At 44.8% G+C, this 26003-nt stretch overlaps 3 protein-coding genes across 3 annotated transcripts in view; 2 read left to right on the plus strand and 1 right to left on the minus strand.

Annotated features, from left to right (window-relative positions):
* The window catches only part of LOC119396786 (isocitrate dehydrogenase [NADP] cytoplasmic), a 30408-nt gene extending 19025 nt beyond the window's left edge, over positions 1–11383 (plus strand). Inside the window, exons 4-10 of the mRNA XM_037664114.2 lie at positions 2520–2680; positions 3401–3684; positions 5576–5727; positions 7121–7233; positions 8657–8754; positions 10940–11032; positions 11237–11383. Coding sequence (XP_037520042.1) covers positions 2520–2680; positions 3401–3684; positions 5576–5727; positions 7121–7233; positions 8657–8754; positions 10940–11032; positions 11237–11318 — 983 coding nt within the window. The 3' untranslated portion in view covers positions 11319–11383. The remainder of the gene's footprint in view (positions 1–2519; positions 2681–3400; positions 3685–5575; positions 5728–7120; positions 7234–8656; positions 8755–10939; positions 11033–11236) is intronic.
* A 33-nt stretch (positions 11384–11416) lies between these two features.
* LOC119396787 (Golgi SNAP receptor complex member 2) lies at positions 11417–12243 on the minus strand. The gene has a single exon (XM_037664115.2). It carries the CDS (start codon positions 12108–12110, stop codon positions 11469–11471), a length of 642 nt encoding a protein of 213 aa, XP_037520043.1. The 5' UTR covers positions 12111–12243; the 3' UTR covers positions 11417–11468.
* A 316-nt stretch (positions 12244–12559) lies between these two features.
* The window catches only part of LOC119396788 (nucleoporin NUP188), a 64400-nt gene continuing 50956 nt past the window's right edge, over positions 12560–26003 (plus strand). Inside the window, exons 1-12 of the mRNA XM_049417235.1 lie at positions 12560–12685; positions 12919–12973; positions 13056–13129; positions 13203–13269; positions 13379–13459; positions 13606–13650; positions 13763–13855; positions 14096–14152; positions 14935–15003; positions 16703–16750; positions 16851–16937; positions 25877–25953. Coding sequence (XP_049273192.1) covers positions 12669–12685; positions 12919–12973; positions 13056–13129; positions 13203–13269; positions 13379–13459; positions 13606–13650; positions 13763–13855; positions 14096–14152; positions 14935–15003; positions 16703–16750; positions 16851–16937; positions 25877–25953 — 770 coding nt within the window. The 5' untranslated portion in view covers positions 12560–12668. The remainder of the gene's footprint in view (positions 12686–12918; positions 12974–13055; positions 13130–13202; positions 13270–13378; positions 13460–13605; positions 13651–13762; positions 13856–14095; positions 14153–14934; positions 15004–16702; positions 16751–16850; positions 16938–25876; positions 25954–26003) is intronic.

Genomic DNA, 26003 nt, shown 5'->3' on the forward strand with positions numbered 1-26003 from the left:
ATTCGGACGTTGACTGTGTCTTGGCCATGTTCGACCGTAACGGAGCTTGAAAGGCAGCTTTGCCGCAATACCGGGGTGTGATGAGGTGAAGCATATTAAAAATCTAGGGACCACTTCCAATCGGACGTTCTCTCTTGACAAAGTTCGACCGTAACGTAGCTTGAAGGGCAGCTTTGCAGCAATACGAGAGTGTAATGAGGTGAAGCATATTGAAAATCTGAAGGGGTCACTTTCAATCGGGTGTTGACTGTATTTGTGTTTGGGAAGTTCGAATAGTAAAATTCCAGTGCGAATCGAATCGAATAGCAAACACTATTCGAAAAATATTCGAAATTTTGAATATTAGCACACCCCTAAATAATACTATTTACCGTGATTCACCAGTTGGTTTGAAAAGCATTGTACTAGTTTTAAAATGTGAATTATTCAACTACACACTGTAATTCTGCTGTCTCTAGTGGCCCTCTTCCCATTCTTTGTATGCTTCACCGGCATTGTGTATACTTGACCGCATAGAATTCCTGCATTGCGACGAAGCTGATTTTCGGGAACTGTTGCTGTTGCAAGCGCTCAAAAGATATTTCTGGTTTGAGTCTGTGAGAAAATGGACATTGCAGTAGTGGTGGCATACATCATTGCCATTTTGTATTTGTGATCGAGGCAAAACTAAAAAAATGAGGCGTGTGAAGGGTTCGAGTGCCCGAAATTTCGAACGACCCTGTACATATTAGCTCTCTGAAGTACGTGGCGATGCTGCAGTGGTGTTCAAATCATTAGGACATGTTAAAAAATTGGGCATCCAGAATCTCGTCGACTCTATATGTTAGATTGGCTGCAGTAACATGTTGCAGTTGACAAAAAGCATGAAAAGGATGAAAATTCGTTTCAGCTTTCAGAATCTGCCAACCATGTGGCTGGGCAGGCATAGTAGGTTGTAATGTGGGGTCCACTCTTGAAAATAGTGTGTTGCTATGGGGTGAGGCTATCCGTTGCATTGTAGGATGCCTGGTATGGAAGCATCTGGCATTTGTGGGCGAGCCTCAGTGAATACCCACTGACTTCGTATCCCATTACCAACAGCCCACGGCTGCTAAGAACACTTATTAAGAGTGAAGCTCCTTAGGCCCGCCGTCGCCGTTGAAGCTCCCTTCTCTTAAGCATCGCTTTGGGTTGCAATGGCCGGTGATTTAAGAGGAAATGTTTGGGCCTTGAGCGGCTTGGTTCTAGCGCACCAAAAATTTGAGGTTAAAAGAAATAAGCTCTGTGCACAACTGGTTATAATGGTCGTCTGCACTTTCACCACCTTTATCGTGGATTGTGAAATGACAACCATCATTCTAGTGCACTACGTGCACTTTGTCGAAGGTAGTAGCAAAAAAAAAAAAAAAAAAAAAGGTGCGCGCGGCGTTCGGCATGCGTTAAAAAACAAGGTGCGCAGTGCAAATAAACAGTTTCAAAACTTACATAGTCGTTTTCCTCCCACTTTTAAGAAGCTTCGCTCATCGGTTGTATTCGCACACATAACTGCTGATCTTTTTTCCGCACTCTATTCTTCAGCGTTTCAGCTTAGGGAGATTGAAGGGAAATTGAGGTAGGACAATAGTAGCCTGCACGTGGTTGTACCCAGCACATATGCTGGCTATGTACAAGGTCCACCTCCTGATCTGTCTGTGACATTGCACTATGGTATGCAACACCATTCGCTTTGTTGAGATCATGCAGAATGGCTTTCTATATACCATAAAATGCCAAGCAAGCGCCCCCCCTACGGTGAAGGATATTCCGACCAGATTTGGAGGGGGCGCGCTTGCTCGGTCCTGGAGCGAAATTCGAGATTGCGGCGGGAGAGCCGCTAAAAATTTAAAAAATGCAAATCCATGTTTCTAATGAAATGCGTTATTTATTTACTGTTTTTATTCCCCCTCGTCAATGTCAAACCATTGAAGCAGCGACCGGTTTGAGCAATATACGACAGGCCACATGACAGCGGAATTTCATAAACGACATTAGATACGCATTCAGTGTACTCATTCTTGTGGTTCTTTTTAAACAAGCGATGCTCGTCTTGAAAAAAAAAGTGGCCACAGCGGAAGAGGGGGAGAGGGGGCGCTTGCTCGGTCACTGGCGCTTATTTCAGATCTCCCGAAAAAGGGAGGGGGGTGCTTGCTCGGGTGGGGGAGCTTGCGCGGCATTTTACGGTAGTACACCTCTGTGGCAATGTGATGGCCCATATGCTGCTTCCTGTCATTCCCTTTGCGGTGGTCACTCCTGTTTATCAATTTTGGATATCACGACAGCTGCATCCAGCACATGCTGCAGTATGTGGTCCTTCAGGCTCCTATCACATATTTGTGCAGCTTAAGCACTCTTTTATTTTTGTTCATTGAAGGGGAATACATCTATCTGTCCATTACACTGCTAACCATTTTCTTTTGAATGTACATTTGTATTGAATGTACGTTTGAGCTTGAGCGTTAATTCATATGTTTATGATGTCTTTTTCTTCTTTCCTGCTTCAGAGTTCAACCTGAAAAAGATGTACCCTAGCCCTAACGGCACCATCCGAAACATTCTCGGGGGCACGGTGTTCCGGGAACCCATTTTGTGCAAAAACATCCCCCGCCTCGTGCCTGGCTGGACACAGCCTATAGTCATTGGAAGGCATGCATTTGGTGACCAGGTGAGAGCAAAATATACATGTCTCTCCTGTTTTAGGACTGCAGGATGAGTAATAGGCTTCATATTCTTTACACTAGGTAAAAGAAGCAATTGTTCCATTTGATAAGCATAAACCTTCATTTTAGAATATACGTGCGAGAACATGATTTAAAGAGCCCCTTATTACTCTTTCAAAAGTTTGTTATGCACTGAATGTTGTAAAGAGCTGTTTGACGATGTTCTAGCACAAGTCTAAAAAAAAAAAAGAAATTTAGTAGTGGTAGTATTCATAGAAGCAATGAAATGTCGTTATGAATGCCACAGAAATGTTTTGGTATTTTTGATGACAGACACCTGTATTAATGCTTGATCAGTAGTCATTTTACTTGTGTTGCGTTGGCTGCCCCACTAAAGTTGTAATGAGTAACACGTGAAGCCTATACAACACATTTCTTTGCTCCTTTCTCATAGGACAGTCTTTCAGGAGTTTGCATTGCAATGTTGTAACACTCTGAGCTGGACTTAGGACCAGAGATTGTCCTTGAGGCATGCTGCTGCTGGCCCATTGGCTTCCTTTGAACATAGCACACTCATTCAGTGCCCTCAATAGATGTCAACAGGTTTTGTGTAATGTGTATAACGTGTGACACAGCTTACTGCATTAGGCATCCAGGTGTGCTAAAGTGCATTATCTCATCTCTGTGCCTTTCAGCTCAAATGCTCCTTCTTTAACTTTTTTCAGTACAAAGCAATGGACAGGGTAGTGAGCAACATGGGAAAAGTGGAGCTTGTATTCACGCCCGCCGATGGGGGGGAGAAGCAGAAGCACATCGTGTTTGACTTCAAGAAGTCAGGCGGCGTCACCATGGCCATGTACAACACGGACGAGTCGATTGAAGGTTTTGCCCACTCCTGCTTCCAGTATGCGCTGATGAAAGAATGGCCTCTCTACCTGAGCACCAAGAACACCATCCTGAAGCAGTACGATGGCCGATTCAAGGATATTTTCCAGAGCATCTATGAGAAGTACTTGTCATTTTGGCTATTACATTTTCTTGTTAGTTACGTTATACCTACCACTGGCTTCGACCTAATGTTGCATTCACACATACGGTATGTCTGTTGCGTATAGTTAACAGCTTTCGCTCTCTCTTTCATACCATAATAATGATGACTTTAGTGACAGTTGGACACAGATAGCTTCAGTTCGTCACATACCACAATAAATGCCTTCTTGATCACCATATGCACATGTATTGTACAGTCCACTAACACGTTGCGACTTCTTAGCCTATACATATACACTTCTCTTTCAAACATGCTGTATTTGCTCACATGGTGACCACACTTTTTCTCCATAAATCCAGCACAGACTTGAGGATGCGATTGTTACGTGGGACAAAATTTTCAGAACAGTTTGGATTGAGTACCGAGAATTCAAACAGTTCATAAGTTGCAGGTCGGAATTCTTACAATGGCTACCGTGACCAAAACCAAGGATTAACATTAAGAAAAGGCTACCTTCATTAAAAAAAAAAATCGCACATTCACTATGCATTGCATGAATTGCTCCACAAAAACCCAGTGCCTACATTTCGTCATTTCCGTTGCTTAATCTATGCAGTATCAAAATTATTTATAGGTGAACATGAGCTCTGCCTGAAAAAGTAGTCCAGTCCCTGGCAGTTTTGTGCACTTCTGAGCTCATTTCTTATCATCCGCAAAGTTTACAGAGCAGTCTCGTGATTGCGCTTTCCGCACGGCTGCAGGTTTTTGCGGTCTGGCCCCATTTTAAGATACAGTGCATCTCATTTGGCTGTTAGGAAAAATTGTGGAACAGTGTCCAGTTTGTGCCTGCCCGCAGTGTGTGTGCGTGCATGCATTTGTGTGCGTGTGTTCCAAGTGTTCTTGCCAAAAAAAAACATGTTTTAAAAGGTCAGCATGTTGGCAATTACGCTGCTGACAAAAATGCATGCGAGCAGCAAAGTAGCATACGCTTTGTTACAGCAATAATAGTTGTGTTTGTCTGTCCGAGCTGTGTGCCAGCAGATGGCATCACCACTCCAGCCGCTTACGTTTACGTCTAATATCCTAGTACTCCGCTACCGCCCCGAAGTTAGTGGTCTCACTAATATTCTATTGCATCTTTAGTTGGGACATCTGCTTGCTTCACCACATTAACGTTTGTCGTATTCAGTGTTTAATTAGCACTTAAAATTTCAGTGCAGCGTAAGTAAACATAATGTACACTTGAACAAAACATGAGTAGGAAGAAACAAACTGCAGTGCCTTTTATCTTTCTAGATGGCATTGGATTTCTGTGAGTAATGAAACAAGTTCTTCTAAAGGCGGGCATGTTTTCTTACAAACATGTATCAGCCACATCTAGGCCTACTTAATTTGCGACAGGAAGATGCATTCAGCGGCCTAATGATTGCCTGACAGTGCAGTGGTACACTTATGTTCACTTCCCCATAGTGTATAATGTACATCAAACCATATCGTCACCCAGCACCTGGAGTAGCATGTCAGGCGAACAGCCAGTCAAACATCTCCAGCTTCATTGAAATGTATAAAAAAAAACATATGCTTAAAACTATTGGGCATGGTTACTTGCATATTATGTTTTTAACAAGAGGAACAGCTGCTAAGTACAGAAATTCCTTGCAGAATAATGCAAGTGCATTCACATGGTCTGTAGATGATTAAGTTGTAGTTCTTCCTCAGGTGAAGTTCTTATATTGAAACAAACATTGCACTGTACACTTGATGGCATTCCAAGTTTCATATCTTCAATACAAAGGCTTCACTCTATTATCCTTCTCATTATAACCTACAATTGCTGCTGCATGAATACCTGAGTTCAGGAGCGTTAGTTGGCAATTCGTTTTAATTAAACGTACCTTCCACTTTGCAGGGAATACAAGGAGAAATTCGAAGCAAGAAAAATGTGGTACGAGCATCGTCTTATCGACGACATGGTAGCTCAGGTGCTCAAGTCCTCTGGCGGTTTCGTCTGGGCCTGCAAGAACTATGACGGAGACGTCCAGTCAGACATCATTGCTCAAGGTTACTTGGCATTTACTAATAAGATAATAAATGAAAGGAGAGTGCTGGGAATATTTCCTGCCTAGTTTATTGTATATACGCTCTAACCTCGATATAGCGAACATGGATATAACGAATTATCAGTTATAACAAAGTAAATAAAGAATAGTCATGTCATAGACACAGTGTTAAAGATAAATGTTTATAATGAATGTTTGGATATAACGAAGTTATTTTCGTAGCAGGTGTGACTTTGTTATAATGAGGTTTGGGTGTATTGGAGCAAAGGAGAACCTCTCTGGAACTAGTTGCAGCTGTCGCCCTGCATGTGTAATTCAGAATGTCGTGTTCCTAAATCCATTTTCTTGAATAACTTTCTTGAATGACAAGCATGTTTTGCCCTTCCTGGCATGTGGACAAATAGGTTCCGTGAAAATCCACACGGTGCAAGCGCAGCACATTCATAAAAAGAAAGCATATTGTGCACGTAACAACAGAATACTGTTTTTTTCCTGCACTACACTCCAGTACAGTCCTGTGTCCTAAAAACTGGAATGAATTTCCATTCGAGCATATTCCTACAATAAGATATATGTAACATTTTCTTTTAAAAACTACTGTAAGGCTCTTTTCTGCTATAAAACTGGATTTGTGACAAGCCACTACATATTCAGCAAGAAATGGACACTAGGAAGAACTTGCAACAGGTCCTGAACATTCATCTTGTCCAAAAACGTAGTTAACAGTAACAAAAGCAGCAGCTTTTCATTCAGCCACTGCTTGCTAGCCTTCGTGCATATTTTGGTCATATTAGCAAGTTTAGACACACAGCAATTTCTTTAAACTCAAAAGTGGAGGAGGAAGCCTTCACAGACTTTCCTCATTGGTTGCATATTTCAGCAAAAATTAATTGGCAAGCTCGGCTCATCGTTCTTACAGAAACCTGCTGACCCTCAAAAATTTTTCTTAACGTGAATTTAGGCTTGTTGCGCAAGTTTTAAAATGCCTCATCGAGTTTTACGAAAGGTATTCTGTTCGGATGAAAGTTTCACACATCATCTCTGACACTATCTTTGGAAGCTTCCGATGATGATATAGTACACCACAACGACATGTGCATTGAGCAAGTTGTTTCAGACATTTTGCTGAAGCAAGTTAAATTGGCAATAACAAATTTGTCGGAAAAGTCTGATTGAAAAGCAGTGTGTTGCTTGTCAATCTCTGTTGCTCCAAGTTTGCTGCTGCTTGTGTGCTTCATGCGTCGACAAATCATGGTTAATAAACTGTGCATGCACTCCAGATTGTGGGCTCTTCTAAAGCATAGTTTTGAAATGCTTCTTAAACATGCAGACTTGTGAAATTTAAATGGCTGCATATACATTGATCAGCATATTCACATGTTCTTGCTCAACAGGGTATGGTTCTCTTGGTCTCATGACAAGCGTCTTGGTTTGCCCCGACGGAAAGACAGTTGAAGCTGAGGCGGCACATGGAACAGTTACCAGGCATTACCGAGAACATCAAAAGGTTTGTCCAACAGCTGAGAACTACGTGCTGAACTTGTTTCATAATTATAACGTATGAGGACACCTTGTGCCGTCGTCATTTCATGTGCTAAATTCGGGCATCCAAACCATGTGCATTTTCAGGAAACGAGAACTGGTGGTAGGCCATTGCCAGACATTGATGTAAGCTTGAGTTTCAGTGGGGCATTTAAGTTGGTGTCAGATAACCAATCCCTCTTTCTCTCTTCTTCCTTTGTTTCACACGCTGTTACGCGTAAGTACAATATTTCACTGTGCCTTGAGTATGTAGAAGATGGGGATTGTGCTTCGCAGCTGGGCGAGTTGGTTATCTGTGGTCATTGAAACACTGTTGTGTTCTATGCTCATGCCCTCCCTTTTTGTCATGGCTAAAATAGGTTCACCGTATTGTGTAATGTGTTTCGGTCTCCCATCTTTTTGTCCTTCGTCACTGCCGGCACCCCACTGTTTTGTTGGCAAGAACTGGTTACTCAGTGCAGCAAAAGATGAGTAAAGAATTGAAAATGAACCGTACAATTGCAGAATGTGACCCAAATGTTAATGCAAATAAAATTCATTTCCAGAATGCATAACACTTGTGGAGATTTAAGGCCTTCAATTAAGATAAAATCGAGAAGCCATTTCAATGTGTGAAAATGGATGACCAGCAATGCTGTTTAGCACATGGCACATAGGTGACATGGCAGAGACCAGTTTGGTATGAAAGGCCAGTTTGTGAATGTGCCCATCAACATTCAAACCAATGTGCAGAGCCTACTGCGACACATCGACGATGACACCACCATTGAGGTTATGGGTAGGCTTCACTTCAACACACGATGCCGGAAAGCCATCTTACAACACCCAAGCCTACACCCACCCCTTTAAAGTCAGCTACACTTTTAAAAACAAATGCATCGCTGGGAAGACACTTTTTCAGGGACAATGTCAGCCTTTTTTTTTTTTTAAATCAAAATATGAAGGCCTTATGATGTTCGTATTGTTCAGAAATATATTCACACTATGCAAGTGTGGGTGTGTAGCCCAGTGGTTAAGTTGCCTTCGGAGTGTGGGAGCCCGGGTTCAAATCCCAGCACTGGTAACAAAATATTCTGCATTAGTTTCTTCCCTCGCACCTTAGAGGCTGCCAGGTAGTTTTCTGCATACAGATATACAACTGGCTGTGTTATATACAGTTTCGCTGTAAGAAACCAGACATGAAGCAGTGTGTGCACCATGGCATGAAATATAAAGGGAATCGAGCTGAGGAAAAATGAAATAAAAACTCGTTTAAAAGCAGTTGCTACTTGGAATGGCACAAAGATAAGCTGCAGTTAGATGGCTATGTGCATCCAAAAAAGCCAATGACTCAGTGATGCATGACCTACATGACGTTGTTGATTCTTAACCCACTTGATCTTTCGCAGGGCAAAAAGACTAGCACAAATCCCATTGCAAGCATCTTTGCGTGGACACGAGGTTTGGATCACAGGGCCAAGCTGGACAACAACACTGACCTCCACCAGTGAGCATATGCTACCATAAACTTGTTCGAACTTTCAGACCAAATATCAGAACTGTTGATCGCATTAAAATTCCTGGAGTCTGTCCAGAAATTTATGTGCAAGGTATTCTCGCTATATATAGCGAGCACTGTGTGGTAGGTTCTTGTTCCGCCTTGTTGCAGGCCTCTTCAGTAACAATAAAATTTGTGTTCACTGGTGGGACTGAACTGGGAACTGTCAGGCTCGGAAACCTGATGCTCTACCATTTAGCCACAGACACATGCATATCCCTATTGCTCTACTTGTGCCAACGTCAGCTATAGTTGTTTAAGTTGATTGCAAAATGCAGCAAGTTGCTTTTGCAAGCCTAAAGCATCAGCTTATCCTCATTCTGTTGTACTGGCTAATGCTTTCAGGTACTGCGTTACAGTGCATAACCTTTGACATATAGAGACGTTTTCCCCTGTCCTTTCCTCAAAGCAGTTATGCATAGCGCTGTGCAGATGCTGTGTTAGAGCATACTGCCTTGGAGATGAGCAAAAAGACATTAGACCACGCTTCCTTATAACTTTAACTCAATTACAGCAAATCACTTGTAAGTACCGCCACCTTGCTGCTATTGTCACACATATGTTTGCCATGCACAGACCCTTTGTTCCATACGGTAGTTCATGACTGAACTCTTAAACAATGCCTGGTACACTATTGCCAGAAAATCACTCTGTATAACAACATCAATTCCCACATGCAAAGTGCATGGCATCTACATAGCTTCTTAAATTTATGTATTCTGTATCTCCTTAACCTACACTATTCAGTAGAACCTACGGGATATCTTGAGCATAGCTCAGCTTTGTTGGATGCCATTTATCGTCATACAGCGAATGGCACTGGTCCACTGCAAGAAATGAGGTTGCTGCCTGCACTTTAGTGAATTGCACATGCTGTGCAAAGCATACATCTGAGTGGTAGAGAAATTTATGGTCACTTACCATATCGCATGGAACAGTAGGCATGTAAGCCAGCCTTTGTCAACTCTGACCTATCAAAGAGCCAAGGTAATACTAATCAGCAAAACAGCCTATGTCTGACCATTTTCTTGTAGCATCTGAGCAGGCATTGTTTGTTTTCCCCCCTTGTTTTGTACATTTATCCTAAAATTGAAATGTTGAGACAAGAGCAAACTCAAAGGTTCCTCTTTGAAATGACATGTACAGCGCAAGATGGAATGTGAGCGGCATAGGAAGAGAAGGATAAAGGAAAGGCAGGGAGGTTAGCCAGGGCTGGCATATGTGGACGGCATAGAAGCATACACGGACAGCGCTGTCATTCGTGCTGTATCATACACTGTACAGGCAGTTCAGAGATGAATCGAGACCAACTAGCCCAGCTGTCAAATCTGTTATCAAAGGTACTTTCCATTATCTGTAATGTTGTATGTATAATGTATAGGACGTTAGTCAATGCTTTTCTCTTCGAAAGTGTAGATAGTTGGGCTTGTTAGTTGCACATACACCCAAACCTCATTATAACAGTCGCATCTGCCACGAAAATAACTTCGTTATATCCGAAAATTCGTTATAAACATTTATTTGTAATACTGTAGCTATGACAAGAATATTCATTTACTTTGTTATAACGAGGTTTGAGTGTACTTCAAGAAACATCACAAAAAAAGATGGGACATACTGTCACATACAGAAGAACGGCGCTGTGTGCATCTTCTGTATGTCCTGTCAATTTTTGCACTGCTCCTTGAAGAAACTTCTCTTCATCTTGCAAATAAAAGTAAGGCCTCCAAAAGTTTTATCTGGCCCTTGTCAGGTGTTTCATTTACCTGGCTTTGCTTGCTTATGATTTCACTGTTATGTATAAAACTTCTACACAAATGATTTGTCTAGCAGTGTTACAGTACACATGAACTGAGCGACATGCGTAGATGGTACAGGCACCCGACCCGATACGCTCATTCTTTCAGTTACTTTACTCAATTTTTGTCACCTGCTACAAAAACAGATTGATACGTCTGACATGGGCGGGGCGTCTTTTGACACAAACCAAGGTCGAAAGTATTCAGCACGGAACAGAAGTAAAAGAGAATTGCGTATTTTTGCACCAAGCATTTCAGCTGGGGCTGCAAAATATTGATTAATAGTGTACGTTCGACAACTTCGGAATTGACACCGTTTTTTTCTTAAATTTCAGGTTCTGCAGTGCACTCGAGAAAGCTTGCGTCGAAACAGTAGAGTCTGGCAAGATGACCAAAGACCTGGCAGGATGCATCCACGGAATAAAGAAGTGAGGATGGAATTAAACCTAACACTGTATATATGCTGCTAGTTTATACAAGGTTGCAAGGGTTCACTTTGTGCATAGCACCGTGCACATGTATTGCACTTTTAAGCACTGGATATAGTGACATGCAAGTTGCACGTGGAGTTGCATAATTGTACAGTTATGCTCCTGTGAAAATAATCTGACCTTTTCTTGAACCTCTTTCAGCGTCAAAGAGAGCGACTTCCTCAACACAATGGAGTTCCTCGAAGCAGTCACCGAGAACCTCAAAAAGAAGCTCAACCAGTGATGCAGTCGTACAGTTAAAGAGTTGCAGAGTACTTTGACACAGTCATTTTGCAATAAAAAAAATTTGATACGAAGAGTCTTTATTTCTGCTTGATAATAATTTGGTTAAACTTCGATAAGCACCTTCTAAATAAAACACTCGTGCGACGTCTCACGTAAGGTACTTCACCACGAGGAACATCACGACACAGGTAACAAACATTCCACCGAAAAGAATGAACTTGTCCTGGTAAGTTCGCCTCTCGATCATCCTCATCACCGTATTGGACATTCCGAGCGTGTTGGCCACGTCGAGAATCTTGCGGTGCGCACCTTTGAGCGTTGTCCTTTGCTCCCTCAGGTTGGAAAGTATGCTGGTGCCGCTACCAATCAAATCGTCCACGTTTTTGTTGGCCGACTGAGCCCTGGAATGGAACTGTAACGACTCGTCGATGTTAATGGCCGTGTCACGGGCGTCGTTGGTAGAAAACTTTTTGGACAGCAGTTCTTCTCGGCACTGAAGGGCCTCTTCTCGTTCAAACCGACGCCGCTGCAAGTTTCCCAACGCCGCTTGAAGGTGCTTCTGCTCGTACCTGAGTTCGTCCACTCTCATCTTTGCGTGCTGTCGACGCGACACTGGTTCCTTGTTCGCCAAAATGCCCAGACGTTCGCAGTTGGCAGATAGCTCGTTGATTTTTTCCTGAATGACGCCCTCGATACGCTGCGCTTCCTCGCCAACCGAGACTTCATACCTCTTGAAGCACTGGTGGATATCTTCCACGATGCTGTTGGAAGCGTGGTACAGGCGCTCCATGATGTAACGGACGAAGAGTAGCTGCGCTTATCACCTGTCAATATTTGTCGCGCCGCCGGCGCAGGGAGCGGCAAGCTGCCACATAAGCAACAGCGCAGACAGCAAAATGCAAGAAGCGGCCAGTTTCGTGGTCCCGCAACCAACAACGTCCCGCACTTGTAAAGATCACTCCGGGCCTGATAAAAAAAAACTGAAGCGCTTAAATATTGTTTATAAATTAACTTTCAAATCTTATGACATGCCGAAACATAATTTAGTAACCAAAGTTAAAGATATATTTGTACATTTCGTATAGATCAATGATGGCCATATAACCGTCCTGAAGCCGCTCGCGCTAAAGCAGGTAAAGCAGGTAAAATGTTATTCGAGCATTGTTATTTAGCTGTCAAATAAACCTACTCCAGACTGCTCCAGACGCATTAACACCGTCATAATGGCAGTTCTTACGCCCTTATTTGACTTTAATTAAGAGAGGCAGCGTTGCGGCGGTAGTGAAGGCAGGTGGTAAAGGTAGCACTGCTCATGTCATCACTCCACTGACTTCTTTTTGCTTGTGTGATGGCGGACATTCAAAGGTGCGTGATGTTTTTCTTCGCTTTGGCCGGTTTCTGTGTAAACTGCATTACAAATGTGCCAAGTCAAGCTTAATTTTCCGTCAGTATGTCGACGAAGGCGTAAATAAATCGTAACTTTTCCTTTTCTTTGTAACGTTGTTGTACTTACTGGCACTAGGGGCAAATTATAAGCGTTCGACTCACGCCGGCGTGGATGCTCGTGGCGTGCAAATGGATAAATCGGCTTTTTGCAGATCGATCAAGGACCTGTGGGTCATCATTTCCGGAAACACTAATCTCAGATCAAACGTAAGTAGCCTTTCTGGGCTGTCACATCGCATCTGAGTGGTGTAACACCACTGTTTACTTCCTCTCTGCTTACTTTCCATAGCAATTGATTGGCATCGAGCTGACGAAAAATGCCGACCAAGTTCTCAATGGACTCCTTTACTTCACCGAGCAAAGGTAATGTGCTTGTCGTTCCATTACTCACTGTTGCTAATCGAACTATGTCACTTTTTTCCTTGTGGGGGCCTAGGAAATCGAAGACGACTGTACCCGAAAGCTTTAATCAAGAACTGCTTTCCAAGCTTAGCACTCTTCTCGTAAGTGAAAGTAGAGTGTGTCCTTTTAAAAAATTAAGCTCATTACGAAGTTGCTGCTTTTTTGTGTGTGTGTGTATACGTGAGATGTCAACAAACCAGTTTATTTCAGGGATTGGACAAACAGTGCAGTTACGAGCTGTTCTGTGCCTACTTGACCTACGAGTATCGAGGTACCCCGGATGACTTGAAGGTAACCGCGTGTTCTTTCTGGACATTTCGTATAAGCGCGTCAGCGTGCGCATTCTTTCGAAGGCAAATTCCCCAAAACGTAGAGCTCTGATTTCTTAGCGTACACTGCTGACTTACGATTCCTTTTTTTTTTTTTCATTACTAAAGGCAACAGTGGCGAGTGAGCGGAATATACCACACATACTAAACGAGGTAACTTTTTTTTTTTTCGTCTACATGCTACCAAGTTTTGCTACGACCCAATTTTCCGTTCCTCGTTTCTTTTCAAGATGTTTAAAATGTTAAACTTTTTTTTCTCTGGCAGGTGTGGAACTACTATCGCATGGAACGCCTGTTCAGCCTGTTTTGTTTGAGATACATTCTTGAGCACTGGCAGAACCCTTCTCACGAGTATGTGGTAAGAGCTACTTTTACTGTTTTGTAGCAACATTATAAATGCCACATCCAAGAAACATTGCATAAACACAAGTGCGTTCAACATGTGTTGACTAACAGTATTCTGATGGGAACGTATAAAGTTATTTGCACTCTCGAAACTGAAAGCGAGACTGTAAACTTGAAAGTAGAGTTAATTTTTGTACATTAACGTTTTTGATTGCAGGGCATTTTCTCTAACGTGAGCTTTGTTCCTTTTCAGAAATTATTTGATGGATTTTTGGAGCGCTTCAATGAAAATGAGATAATCATCAAAAAGGTGCTAATTCCACTTTTGATCACTTTGAGTTTAGAATCTTTTTTTGCTTTACAGTTTCATAAATCATGTTTACAATGAATCAAAAAGCACTTGCAGCAGTAAACGAAGTAATAGGTCCTCTTTTTTTGTTCTTTGTTTTTAATGGTGTCGGCTGGTCACAGAATATGTATATTTTTTGAATTTCTCTCTGTACATTGGCACATGCCTTTATTTTTTTAAACTCTCGTACATTAAATGAATTCATCTAGCGATTTGGTTTGCACAAGCACTTAATAAGGTTTTATTAGCTTACATAAAAACTGCACTTCAAACCCAGATTGTAAATGTTTGACAGTTCTGGTTCTCGACATGGCAATAATTGTAAATAGTTAAAGTTCACAACACCTGTGTAAATTCTAATATTACGAACTTCCTTTGATTTAAGATTGGTTCCTCTGAATTCGTTCCCAATTCAGTCGTGTTCAAGATATATGGAAGGCTGTCAAGCTTTTTCATATTGTTTGATATCACTTAACAGAAACAAATCTTATGTACCTAATGGAGGTTGAATTAACAGAAATTGTTAGTGTGTTTGAGCTGTAGGACTGTTCAGAAAAATTTTTATGTGCCTGGTGGGGGTTTAATGAACAAAAGGTGTCTGTGAACACATTTATAATAAAGCTCGTCACACTTACAATGCGTGGTAGATATGTTTTGGGTGTTGTGATGGCCATGACTTGCTCTGGTATTTGGCTTCTGAAGCTTCTGGACAACTGATGATACGTAATTACTTGCCGCCACAGATCATTGAGCAACTGAACTTGATAGTTGATACTCAGCCACCAACAAGGGAGTCTCATGGACCCTACATGGTAAGCCAACATCAGTTTTCGGGAGCCAAGTGCCTCGTGCTCTTGTTCCTCTTCATTTTTCAGGACAACAAACTGTTTCATGCATTATGATACAGTGCATCTGTGCCATGTTCTATGTATTTGACAATTCACAGCCTTTTTGAAAAGAAAGAAGGCCTTAAGGGGGGACCCTGCTTCGGAGACATATTTCTTTGTTTTTGAGTACATTTTTATGAAACTTACGCAGCTTATGTATTTTTATGTCCTGATTTCAAATATGCAATTATTTTTCTAGTACACTATGCTGTTTTCAAAATATCAAATATTTCATGTATATTGTTGGGAGCAAGATTTATTTATAAATTGTAGGAGTTATAAAGCACATCAGCATATCACAATAAGCTGAAATGAATACTGTTTGCAATAAAACAAGAATGGATGTTCTAGGCCCAATTGAACAAAAGTTATAGTACGTTGAACACTCGGCAAGTCAGCGATTTCGAGCTCGGTCAAACTGGGATCAAGCTGGGAATGTTCAACGTACCATAACTTTTGTTCAAATGGGCTTAGAACATCCATTCTCGCCTTATTGCATACAGCATTGATTCCAGGTTATTGCGATAGGCTGATTTGCTTGATAACTCTCACAGTTTAGAAATAAAGCCTGCTGCTAACAATACAAAAACTATTTAATAGTTTCAAAACTACATATTGTATTAGAACAATAATTGCATGTTTGAAATCAGCACATAAAAATACATAAGCTGTGAAAGTTTCATAATGATACGCTCAAAAACAAGAAACATGTTTCAGAAGCAGGGTCTCCCCTTAAGTGGTCGCAAAGGCTACGGGTAGTTTCTTGAGGACACAGGTGCCCGGGGCACAAGATTTACGAAAAGGTGTAATCTTGCATAGCTTGATAACAGATAACATGTCCTCTAATGGAAAAGTTTTGGCCTGTAGTAGTTTCTATGACACACACATCTATCCGTAATAACAAAGCAGAAATTTTGCAGTGCATGCACGCAGAACTTTTTTTCAGCTCGATGAAAGATTGAAGGAGCACGCTGATGCATCTTTTCCGGTTGTGCAAAAATGACTGTGTGTTTATTTACTACGTCTGAAAGAATGACAATTGTAAAGGATAAAGTTTGGGAAGGGCCTGCTGCGTAAGATATTGTAATTTGATGCTGAAGTAGTGTCTCTGAATTCCATACTTGCCTTTATCGGCATTACCATCGTGACCTGGCATGCAGCAGAATCTGCTAACATCATGCAGTGGTAAGGGCAATCGTGACAACGTTGCTCGTAAAAAGCATTAAAAGAAAAGGAGGGCTGTGCAACATATGTTCTCCATGAAACTTCGGGTACAAATCGAGCCAGTGCATCACAATGTCATAAGAGATCCACCTTCGGGGCTCCGTAACTGGATTGCAACCAAGTGTTATAAGGAGTAAATTATTGTAGGTGCTTTAAAACTTCTCACTATTTTCATCCAGGGTTTTCAAAGTTTAGCCTTTTATGTAAAGAGAAAGAAGTGGTGAGCAGAAAATGCAAGGTTCTTTTGCAATTAAACCAATGAACACAACAACGCATGTGGGACAGTTGTTACTCACGGACTGTTTTTTTTTTTTTAATTTGGGCTTCAGTTGTACTGAAGACTGTCTTCAGTACTGAGCTGCACAATTTCATTTGAGACAACAAATTTTCTTAATTTCAGACTAACACCCTAATCGGTCAGTGGGTCAACTACACTCTGCAGGAACAAGTGAGTGCTCTCAAGCATGTCACCTGCTTTCTCTCTCTCTCTCTCACTTAATCTCGCATTCTATTGGTGTTCTCTATTTTTCACTTGCCATTCCTTTCAGTGCGAACTTCTAAAGATTGTCCTTCTCTACTATAAGGACATACAGCCGAAGCTGGAAAACATAATTCAGCTACTCGACGTGTTTCAGGTACGGGCTCGTCAAACATGGTAGTAGTGCCTTTAGCAAAGTGGTCATTTTGGGGCAGTACACAGCATGTTCAGGTTAAATGAAGACATTTAATATGCTCAATTTAATATGTTCAATTTATTTGAAGCTCAATGTCTTTTGATTTTTCTCAGCCACCGATTGACGAAGGTGATAAAAACTAGTTGTGTCCACAAATGTGGACACGTCGCATCTGAAGAGGATAACGACTGTCTCGTCAAAAGCTTAGAAATTGACTTTTCCTATCGTATGCTTCTTTCGAAAACACTGGGTGCCTGCTTTTCCCTCTTGTCTTGTCGGGACGAGAGTGGAAAGGACACGGTTTTCGGCAGCATAGACGTAGTGTGTCTATTTATGCAATGGTGGTGTTAGGTACCACGAGACGTCCATCATATCATGCTTCGGTGACGTAGGTTGTCTTTTTTTTTTTTCACCTCCAAAGTTGCATTGCACTTGGTACACATCCCAAACTGTTATCATCAAAAAGCAAAGTAATTAATCTTTTATGCTTTGTTGTGCCTGGGCATCTGCTTTCGGGCAACCAGGAGAGGAATCAGCACCTGTGTGCTGTGTGCCAGAGCATTGCTATCAGGCCACCAGGAGAGGAGTCAACACCTGGACTTCGGTCAACACCTGCGTGTTGCTCATGCCGGCGCATCCCAGTTCGGAGAAAGGTCGACACCTGCGGCCGGCGGACGGTCAAGAGGTTAGAAGACCGTCAACACCTGCGGCCGGCGGACGCTCAACAGGTTAGAAGACCGTCAACACCTGCGGCCGGCGGACGGTCAGGAGACTAGAAGACCGTCAACACCTGCGGCCGGCGGGCGGTCAAGAGACTAGAAGACCGTCAACACCTGCGGCCGGCGGACGGTCAAAGTACGAAGAGGACGTCAACACCTGCGTGCGGCTTCTGGCAGCGCGTCGCAATTTAGAGAACTTGAATAGGAGCCAACACCTGCGTGCGGCTTCTGGCAGCGCGTCGCAATTGATACTTCTGGCCGCGCGCCGCAATTTGGAGAACTTGGATAGGAGCCCAACACCTGCGACCGGCGGACGGTCAACAGGACAATGGACGGCTAGACGATTTAAGGCCGTGCCGGTCCGTCGAGAAGGAGATCGGAGAAGGAGAACGACTCGAACGGAGTCGAACCAGCCGACGTGGTCGGGCTGGCAGTCATGTTGCCTGGTAGCAAAAATATGTAAATAGTTGTACATAAAATCTTTTCCTTCTTCACCTTGCCATTACTGACTACTCCGAGCCCGATACACACCCGTGTTCGCACCGGCCACGCAACCCGAGTCCCAACAGCGGTTCCAGAGGAGGGATGCAACGACGCGTATTCCCAGCAGCGAGCCTGAGGGACGACATCGGAACCTAAAGGTGGCGGTAGCGATGGGCCACGATACCTCATACCTAACAGTGGTGGCAGCGGTGGGATGCCACGACCTCGTATCCTGCGCTGTACACCCGAAGGACGCTACCCCAGTCCTAACAGTGGATGGCAGCTCGGTGGGATCGGCCAGCGTCAGCTACCCTGGTGTGGTGAGTGCCTGAAGTTTACCTCTCTTATTGCCAGACCTAGCTAGCCTAAGTCTTTGTTAGCAGGTTTTGTTGCAGACTTGTAACTTTGTTTGGTCAGCCAAGAATTGGATGGTCTGACCGCTTAGTTTCAGTAGAGGGTAGGCGAGGCGGAGTGTAGTGTCATTATGGACAAGTTCAGTGTGCAGGACCTCCTTGAAATTTGCAAGGAGTTGGGCATTTCGGTTGGCTCGGCCAAGCGGAAACGACAGATCCTCCCGATTATGGAGGCAGAGAAGGTGACTGTCGAGGAGGCCCAGGAAGCTCATGAGGAGATTCGAGCTAGAAAGGAGGAAAGGGATAAAGAGAAAGCTGCCGAGCAGGAACATGAGTTGAACCTAAGGGAGCTGGAACTTCGTATATCCGCCGCAAGACAGGTTTCCATAGTGAGGGAGGCGGTAAAGATGGAAGACCTTTTGCAGCCGTTCGAAATTGGCCAGGACATCGCGCTCTTTCTTGTTAATTTTGAGCGAACGTGCGAGAAGGCAGGATTCTCCCTCGAAAGTTGGCCACAAGAGTTGCTAACTCTTCTTCCGTGCGAGGCCGCCGATGTTATAGCTAGACTCAATAGGAAGGACGCTGTATCGTATGACAAGGTCAAAGAGGCGCTGTTGCGAAAATGTCGCTTGTCAGCAAAAGCATTCAGACAGCGTTTGAGTCACGCGCGCAAAGCTAGGACATCGGACGAGGGCACGCATGGGGGAAGAGGAAAGATGGCCAACAGGCACGCAGAGTGCCTCGGACGTGGGAAAGGCTCAGTTTTAGCCTTAGTGTCAGACGGCCTGCAGGAAGTAACTGAGGTTAAGGATACGTTGTTCAGCCAGTGGGGTAATGTAGGTTCGGCCGAATGCAAAGGCCCAAGAGAGAGGTCTTTGCAGGGCAGTGATAAAGCCCCAGTAATGGAAGAGACTCCTCAGAGCAAGCTGACTAGCTTAGAGAGCGTCGCGGCTGTCGTTCAGTCACAGGACATAACTGACGAAGACCGCGAGGGTAGCTCAGTTCAGCCGTTTGGAGCTTTGACTCCACAGAGTTCCGTACATGCGAGTACGAGGGACGAGGCGTCTAGTATTCTGAGCCGCTCCGAGGCGCGAAAGGATGAGGCGCGCCACAGAGACCAAGAGGTCGGGAAGCGTCGCGAGGCACAGGAGGCTGAGGCCCGTCGCGAGGCGCTTCAGGACGCAGAGGCGCGTCACAAGGCCCTAAAGAGGAGGCGCATCAGAGAAAACGAGAGGCTGAGGCGCTTCGATGGGCGAGAGCGGACGAGGCGCTTCGAAAAGCGAAAGAGGCGCGAGTACAAGAGGCACTTCACATAGCGCGAGAAGCTGAGGCGCGTGAGGACGAGGCGCGTCGTAAGGCGCAAGACGAGGCGCGCCGCGGAGACCAACAGGTCGAGATACGTCGCGAAGCGCAGGACGCCGAGGTTGCCTTCGAAGGCCTGAGAAAAGGGGCTATCCAGGATAGTGATAGATCACCCGAAGCTAGAGAGACATCTCAGGGCGAGCTAACTGAGTTAAAGAGTGTCGAGACTGTCGCTATGTCAGAAGTAAGGACACCTAGCGACGACACCGAGGATAGGCTAGTTGAGCCGCCTGAGATTTTGGCGATGAATATCGAAGGCAGCGTACTTGCGCGCGCGTGCGTCGAAGCTGCCAGCGTTCCGAGCCGTTCAGTGAGGAAAAGGCGCCGGCGAAAGAAAAAGGGGAACGCAAAAGAGACTAGTAGCGGTAAGCGTGCTAAAGCGCTAGCAGAACGCGACGACCGCATCTCTCGAGACGCCAAGTTGAAGGCTTGGCCAGAATTCCCAAAAAGGCGTGCTGGGAAACGTCCCAAGTTCCCGCGGGGATCTAGATTGTGCGCTAAGCACATCGCGAGGAAGCGAATGTCCATGAGATTCAGGCGCCGAGGTTTCCGTCTGTTCTCATCTTTTTCACTGCCGTGTAGAGGCAGGAGCGCAACGAGGTGTCGCGCACATAGGTATCGTGACAAAGGCCCCAAAGTATGCACAAAGAGTCGTGCAAAAATAAAGCGTCCGCAAGACAGAAATACGGCAAAGGTCGCGACGCGTTTGAGGAAGAAGTTCGGACGTCGGCGCGAAATTGCGAGAGGGGCGCGATTGTCATTGTTGACCGGTTTCTACAGCACGCGTCTGAACCACCAAGAGAACAGGAGGAGAGTGGCGCATGGTTCGCGGAATCGGTCAGAGGAGGAATTGATGCGCAATCATCAAGACAGTAAGCGCGAGACAGCTGAGGAGCATGTTGATGAGCATCGGAGGCGGACGGAATGCTCCAAAGTCTGCACCAAGAAGCGTGCGAAAGGGAGAAAGCGTCCGAAAGATAGAAATGCGACAAAGGTCGCGACGCGGTTGAGAAAGAAGTTCAAAAGTCGGCGCGAAATTGCAAGACAAGTGCGATTGCCGTCAGGGACAGGTTTCTACCGCATGCGCCCGTACCGCCGAAAGAAAAAGAAAAGAGAAGCGCATGATTCGCGGAAAGAGTCGGCGGGCAAAGGAACTTCCCGTTGTTCTTTTCGAAGAGCGTCGGATCAGGTGCGAGATCGCAGGCGTCCAAGCCGCCGAAAGAAAAAGAAAAGAGAAGCGCATGATTCGCGGAAAGGGTCAGTGGGTAAAAGAACTCCCCGTTGTTCCTTTCGAGGAACGTTGAAACAGGTGCGACACCGCGAGGCCGGTGACCTTCGCGAGGTGGCAGGAGGCGACAAAGAAAAGTCCGCTACAGGGAAAGTAGTGAGGCTCGACGAGGGTGTAATTAACCTTCAGGCGTATCGTACACCCCGCTTGTCGAGAAAAGCCTTCCGGGCGCGACCACCGCGAGTGCGCCTGAAAAGTTGTTGAGGACAGCTGTTAGCTTTTCCTGGAATATCGACTCCGGATTTGTTGGAAGGAATTTTGAGTGTTGATTTTGGTTCGTAATTATATTCCTTGATATTTCCGCGAGTGTTGATAGCTTAGTTAACTGTTATTTAACCTTGTTTTCTTTAGCGCTCTTTGGTTTTGTTTGTTAGCCGATATGCGTTGTGCAGCTAGCTATCGGAAGGTTAGTGACACGCATCAGAGCGAGTCAAGGGCTTTAAGAGATGAGCGCCTTGAATAGGGTTACGTCAGCTGCCTATGAAAAGAGTTTGTGGCGTTTCCATTGCGTGTCATGCGTGGACGCAAGGAAACATTGGGCAGTTCTCGGGTGGCGTGCGCTGAGTTAGCGTTGGCGTTTGAGGCCTGCTGTTTCCGTCACTTGGCGGGAGCCCGCAAGCGGTTGGCATATGACACGTGCGCAGTTACACGAAAGGCCGGCGCAGGGCTTTGTGTGCGCCGTTCGGGAGCTCCCTAGTAAGTCAAGGTGTCCCACGAGTTGATAGCGGAACCTTAGGCGGTAAGCTGAGAGCTTGCGAGAAGGATAGGCAAGGCTAGGCTTTGTGCGAGTTTTGGTAGAGCCACGCAAAAATTTATTTTTGTTTGTTTTTTTTTTGTTTTTTTCGCGTGCGTTCTATGTAGTGAGGAAAGGTTATAACGAGTCGCTCGGTTGTTTGTAAAAATTGTGACCGCAAGAGTAGAGCTAGGTTAGTGGTACATCCGCGGAGTAGAAGCTCGCAGTGGCACTAGTACGTGCAATTACGGATGTCGTTTGCGAATTCAGTTCCTGATGTGGGTGCAGCGTGACAGAGTGCTCACGAGAACATGTCTAGCTTTAGTGGCACAATATTAAGAATAACATGCGGAAGTAGTGACCCGCATGGGAGTGAGTTGTCGGCGTAAAATAATACACGTTAGCCGTGAGTAAAGATTTGTACGACCGCTAATTGTGAAAGAGTGGTGTTTGTCGAGCGTAACCGAATGTTACTTGTTTGTGTTTACTGTAGAGGCAGTAATTTTGACCTATGTAGTGTCTATATTTTGGAGGGTAATATTCTAGCGTGGTAGTTGAAAATTGTTTCAACAGAGCTAGCTGTAGGTTGTGTTTTGTTTTTGTACTAGTTAGCGTGAGCATTTAACGAAAAAGGTAGTTCAACATTGTGTTATGTGGAGCGTGCAAGCTTTATTTTCAATTTCAGTTCATAGTTAGTAGAACCATGTTGTGTTCTTAGTGTGTTACGCTTACGCTGGGAGCGTTTAGTGAGAATTTAGCGAAGCCTTTGAGCTTCCGTTGGCTTCCTTGGTTGTTTACCTTCCATGCCTAAGCAGCTATAGTACAATTACAATTCTTGTATTACCTCGTAGTTGTTTCTTTAACAACACCTGAAATTGAGGTCTGTTGTTGAACTCGTCGCCATGCGATACGCACTTCTCCTCGTTTTATTTAAAGCGGGAACGTTAGTTGTCAGTAGGATTTGTTTCATTCATGTCTGGCAATTGGAGGGAGTGCGGAGGGCACTTGCAGCATTGGGTGTAGTTTGACAATGGTTGCCCTGTCGAGTTCGTCTTATCCACAGGAACCTCGAGTCCGTGCCAGCTGAGTGTTCGTGTGGAATGTCACGAGAGCAGTGATCCTGGGAGCTTCGCCTCGAGCCGTGGATGAGCCTGGTGTCCGGCCGCATCAATTCAGCCGAGCTACGTGGAGCAGCTCGTCCTCCTGATGCATTGTTTGGCGGCGGGGGTGCTGTTGTGCCTGGGCATCTGCTTTCGGGCAACCAGGAGAGGAATCAGCACCTGTGTGCTGTGTGCCAGAGCATTGCTATCAGGCCACCAGGAGAGGAGTCAACACCTGGACTTCGGTCAACACCTGCGTGTTGCTCATGCCGGCGCATCCCAGTTCGGAGAAAGGTCGACACCTGCGGCCGGCGGACGGTCAAGAGGTTAGAAGACCGTCAACACCTGCGGCCGGCGGACGCTCAACAGGTTAGAAGACCGTCAACACCTGCGGCCGGCGGACGGTCAGGAGACTAGAAGACCGTCAACACCTGCGGCCGGCGGGCGGTCAAGAGACTAGAAGACCGTCAACACCTGCGGACGGTCAAAGTACGAAGAGGACGTCAACACCTGCGTGCGGCTTCTGGCAGCGCGTCGCAATTGAGACTTCTAGCAGCGCGCCGCAATTTAGAGAACTTGAATAGGAGCCAACACTTGCGTGCGGCTTCTGGCAGCGCGTCGCAATTGATACTTCTGGCCGCACGCCGCAATTTGGAGAACTTGGATAGGAGCCCAACACCTGCGACCGGCGGACGGTCAACAGGACAATGGACGGCTAGACGATTTAAGGCCGTGCCGGTCCGTCGAGAAGGAGATCAGAGAAGGAGAACGACTCGAACGGAGTCGAACCAGCCGACGTGGTCGGGCTGGCAGTCATGTTGCCTGGTAGCAAAAATATGTAAATAGTTGTACATAAAATCTTTTCCTTCTTCACCTTGCCATTACTGACTACTCCGAGCACGATACACACCCGTGTTCGCACCGGCCACGCAACCCGAGTCCCAACAGCGGTTCCAGAGGAGGGATGCAACGACGCGTATTCCCAGCAGCGAGCCAGAGGGACGACATCGGAACCTAAAGGTGGCGGTAGCGATGGGCCACGATACCTCATACCTAACAGTGGTGGCAGCGGTGGGATGCCACGACCTCCTATCCTGCGCTGTACACCCGAGGGGCCCTACTCCAGTCGTAACAGCTTGCAAGAAATTGTATCTCTCGCATTGTATCTCAACAAAGAAATGAAAAGGCTTTTTGTTGGTTGTTATTTCAGAAAGCACTGGCAGGTCAAAATTGCTAAAGTCCCCCCCTCTTTTGTGCTGTCCACGGCATCTTTCGTAAACTGGGTGTCAATATGAAACGTTGGAGCCATTACGAAATGAATGTAGGAAGACGGGCAAAGAAGTCAAACATTAAAAACTAGGGGTGTGCGAATATTCGAAATTTCGAATATTTTTCGAGTAGGGTTTGCTATTCGATTCGATTCGCACTGGAATTTTTCTATTCGAACTATTCGAACTTCCCAAAAACAAATACAATCCGATTAAAAGTGACCGCTTGAGATTTTCAATATGCTTCACCTTATTACACTCTCGTATTGCGGCAAAGCTGCCTTTCAAGCTCCGTTACGGTCGAACTTTGCCAAGAGACAGTCAACGTCCGATTGGAAGTGGTCCGTAGGTTTTCAATATGCTTCACCTCGTCACACCCCAGTATTGCGGCAAAGCTGCCTTTCAAGCTCCGTTACGGTCGAACTTTGCCAAGACACAGTCAACGTCCGATTAAAAGTGGTCCCTAGATTTTCAATATGCTTCACCTCATCACACCCCCGTATTGCGGCAAAGCTTCCTTTCAAGCTCTGCTACGGTCGCATATGTATCAACTCAAGAAAACGCTGGTTCCAACATGGAGATGAAAGATATGGCAGAGGTGGAGGCTTGATTAATGCTGTTTTGGACCTGAAATTTGGGCAGGAAGTCCAAAAAAATCGGAAGTCAAAGCTTTTTAGCATCCAAAATTTCATATGTTCTTGTATATCGATGTCTACGAGGCAGATTTAGAACTCCGGACTTGAAGGGAGCACACCCTTGTCTGCCACATCAGTTGGGCTTCCACAGAAGTTGATAGAGGAGGAGAGGCTGAGGAAATGACATCTTTGCCTACCACGTGTAAAGTGTTGTCGGCAACACTTTGGTTGCACCAAGTCATGTACATAAATACAATTTGGCCTCTACATTGCCTCATTCTTGATAAGAAAACTATGAAACACCACCCTGCCAGTGCTTCATCAACCTAGCGAAAAGAAACTTTCATGTTGCTATCTCATAAGAATATGCTTAGGAATCCTCTCTAACTGCAGTTTCGCTTCGAGGTATTCGAAAAATATTCTAGAAATATTCGAGAAATATTAGAAAAATATTCGATTCGATTTGCACTCACACTTCAATATTTGAATTCGCTTCGCACCCAAAATTTTGATATTCGCACAGCTCTATTAAAAACGTTTGTGGTTTTTTCTTTATTTGTCCTTATCTGATTCACTACCCTCGTTATGTAACGGATCAGTTTCAACCTGCTGGAATGTCAACGTTGCAACATTTGCAATGAATCCTGGCCGTGGTGGCTGCATTTGTGATGGAGGCGAAAATGCTTGAGGCCCGTGTACTTAGATTTCGGTGCACGTTAAAGAACCCCAGGGGGTTCAAAATTTCCAGAGGCCTCCACTCCGGCGTCCCTCATAATCATATCGTGGTTTTGGGACGTTAAACCCCAACAATTATTACAACATGAAACACGAAACATTATTGAGTTACAACATGAAACTCAATCATTGAGTAAAATCGCTTTGGCATCTCTGCTGTCTTGGGATACTTTCATTATATTGAGCTTGATTAGTGATTATTATCATTGCCTGTTCTCCCACAGAAGCACAACTTTGGCCAGAGAAGTTCTTTCAGAAAGCTTTTGGGTGACAGCCACAGGTCTACGTTGGACCTCATCAGGTATGTAAAGCGGGCACGTTAGAGATCTAGCTCCGATGTTTCACACGTGC

This window comes from Rhipicephalus sanguineus, chromosome 6 (assembly GCF_013339695.2).
Source record: "Rhipicephalus sanguineus isolate Rsan-2018 chromosome 6, BIME_Rsan_1.4, whole genome shotgun sequence".
Classification (NCBI taxonomy): domain Eukaryota; kingdom Metazoa; phylum Arthropoda; class Arachnida; order Ixodida; family Ixodidae; genus Rhipicephalus; species Rhipicephalus sanguineus.

Excerpts from the sequence above, each read along its gene's own strand:
- LOC119396787 (XM_037664115.2), bottom strand. The coding sequence starts at position 12,110 with ATGGAGCGCCTGTACCACGCTTCCAACAGCATCGTGGAAGATATCCAC.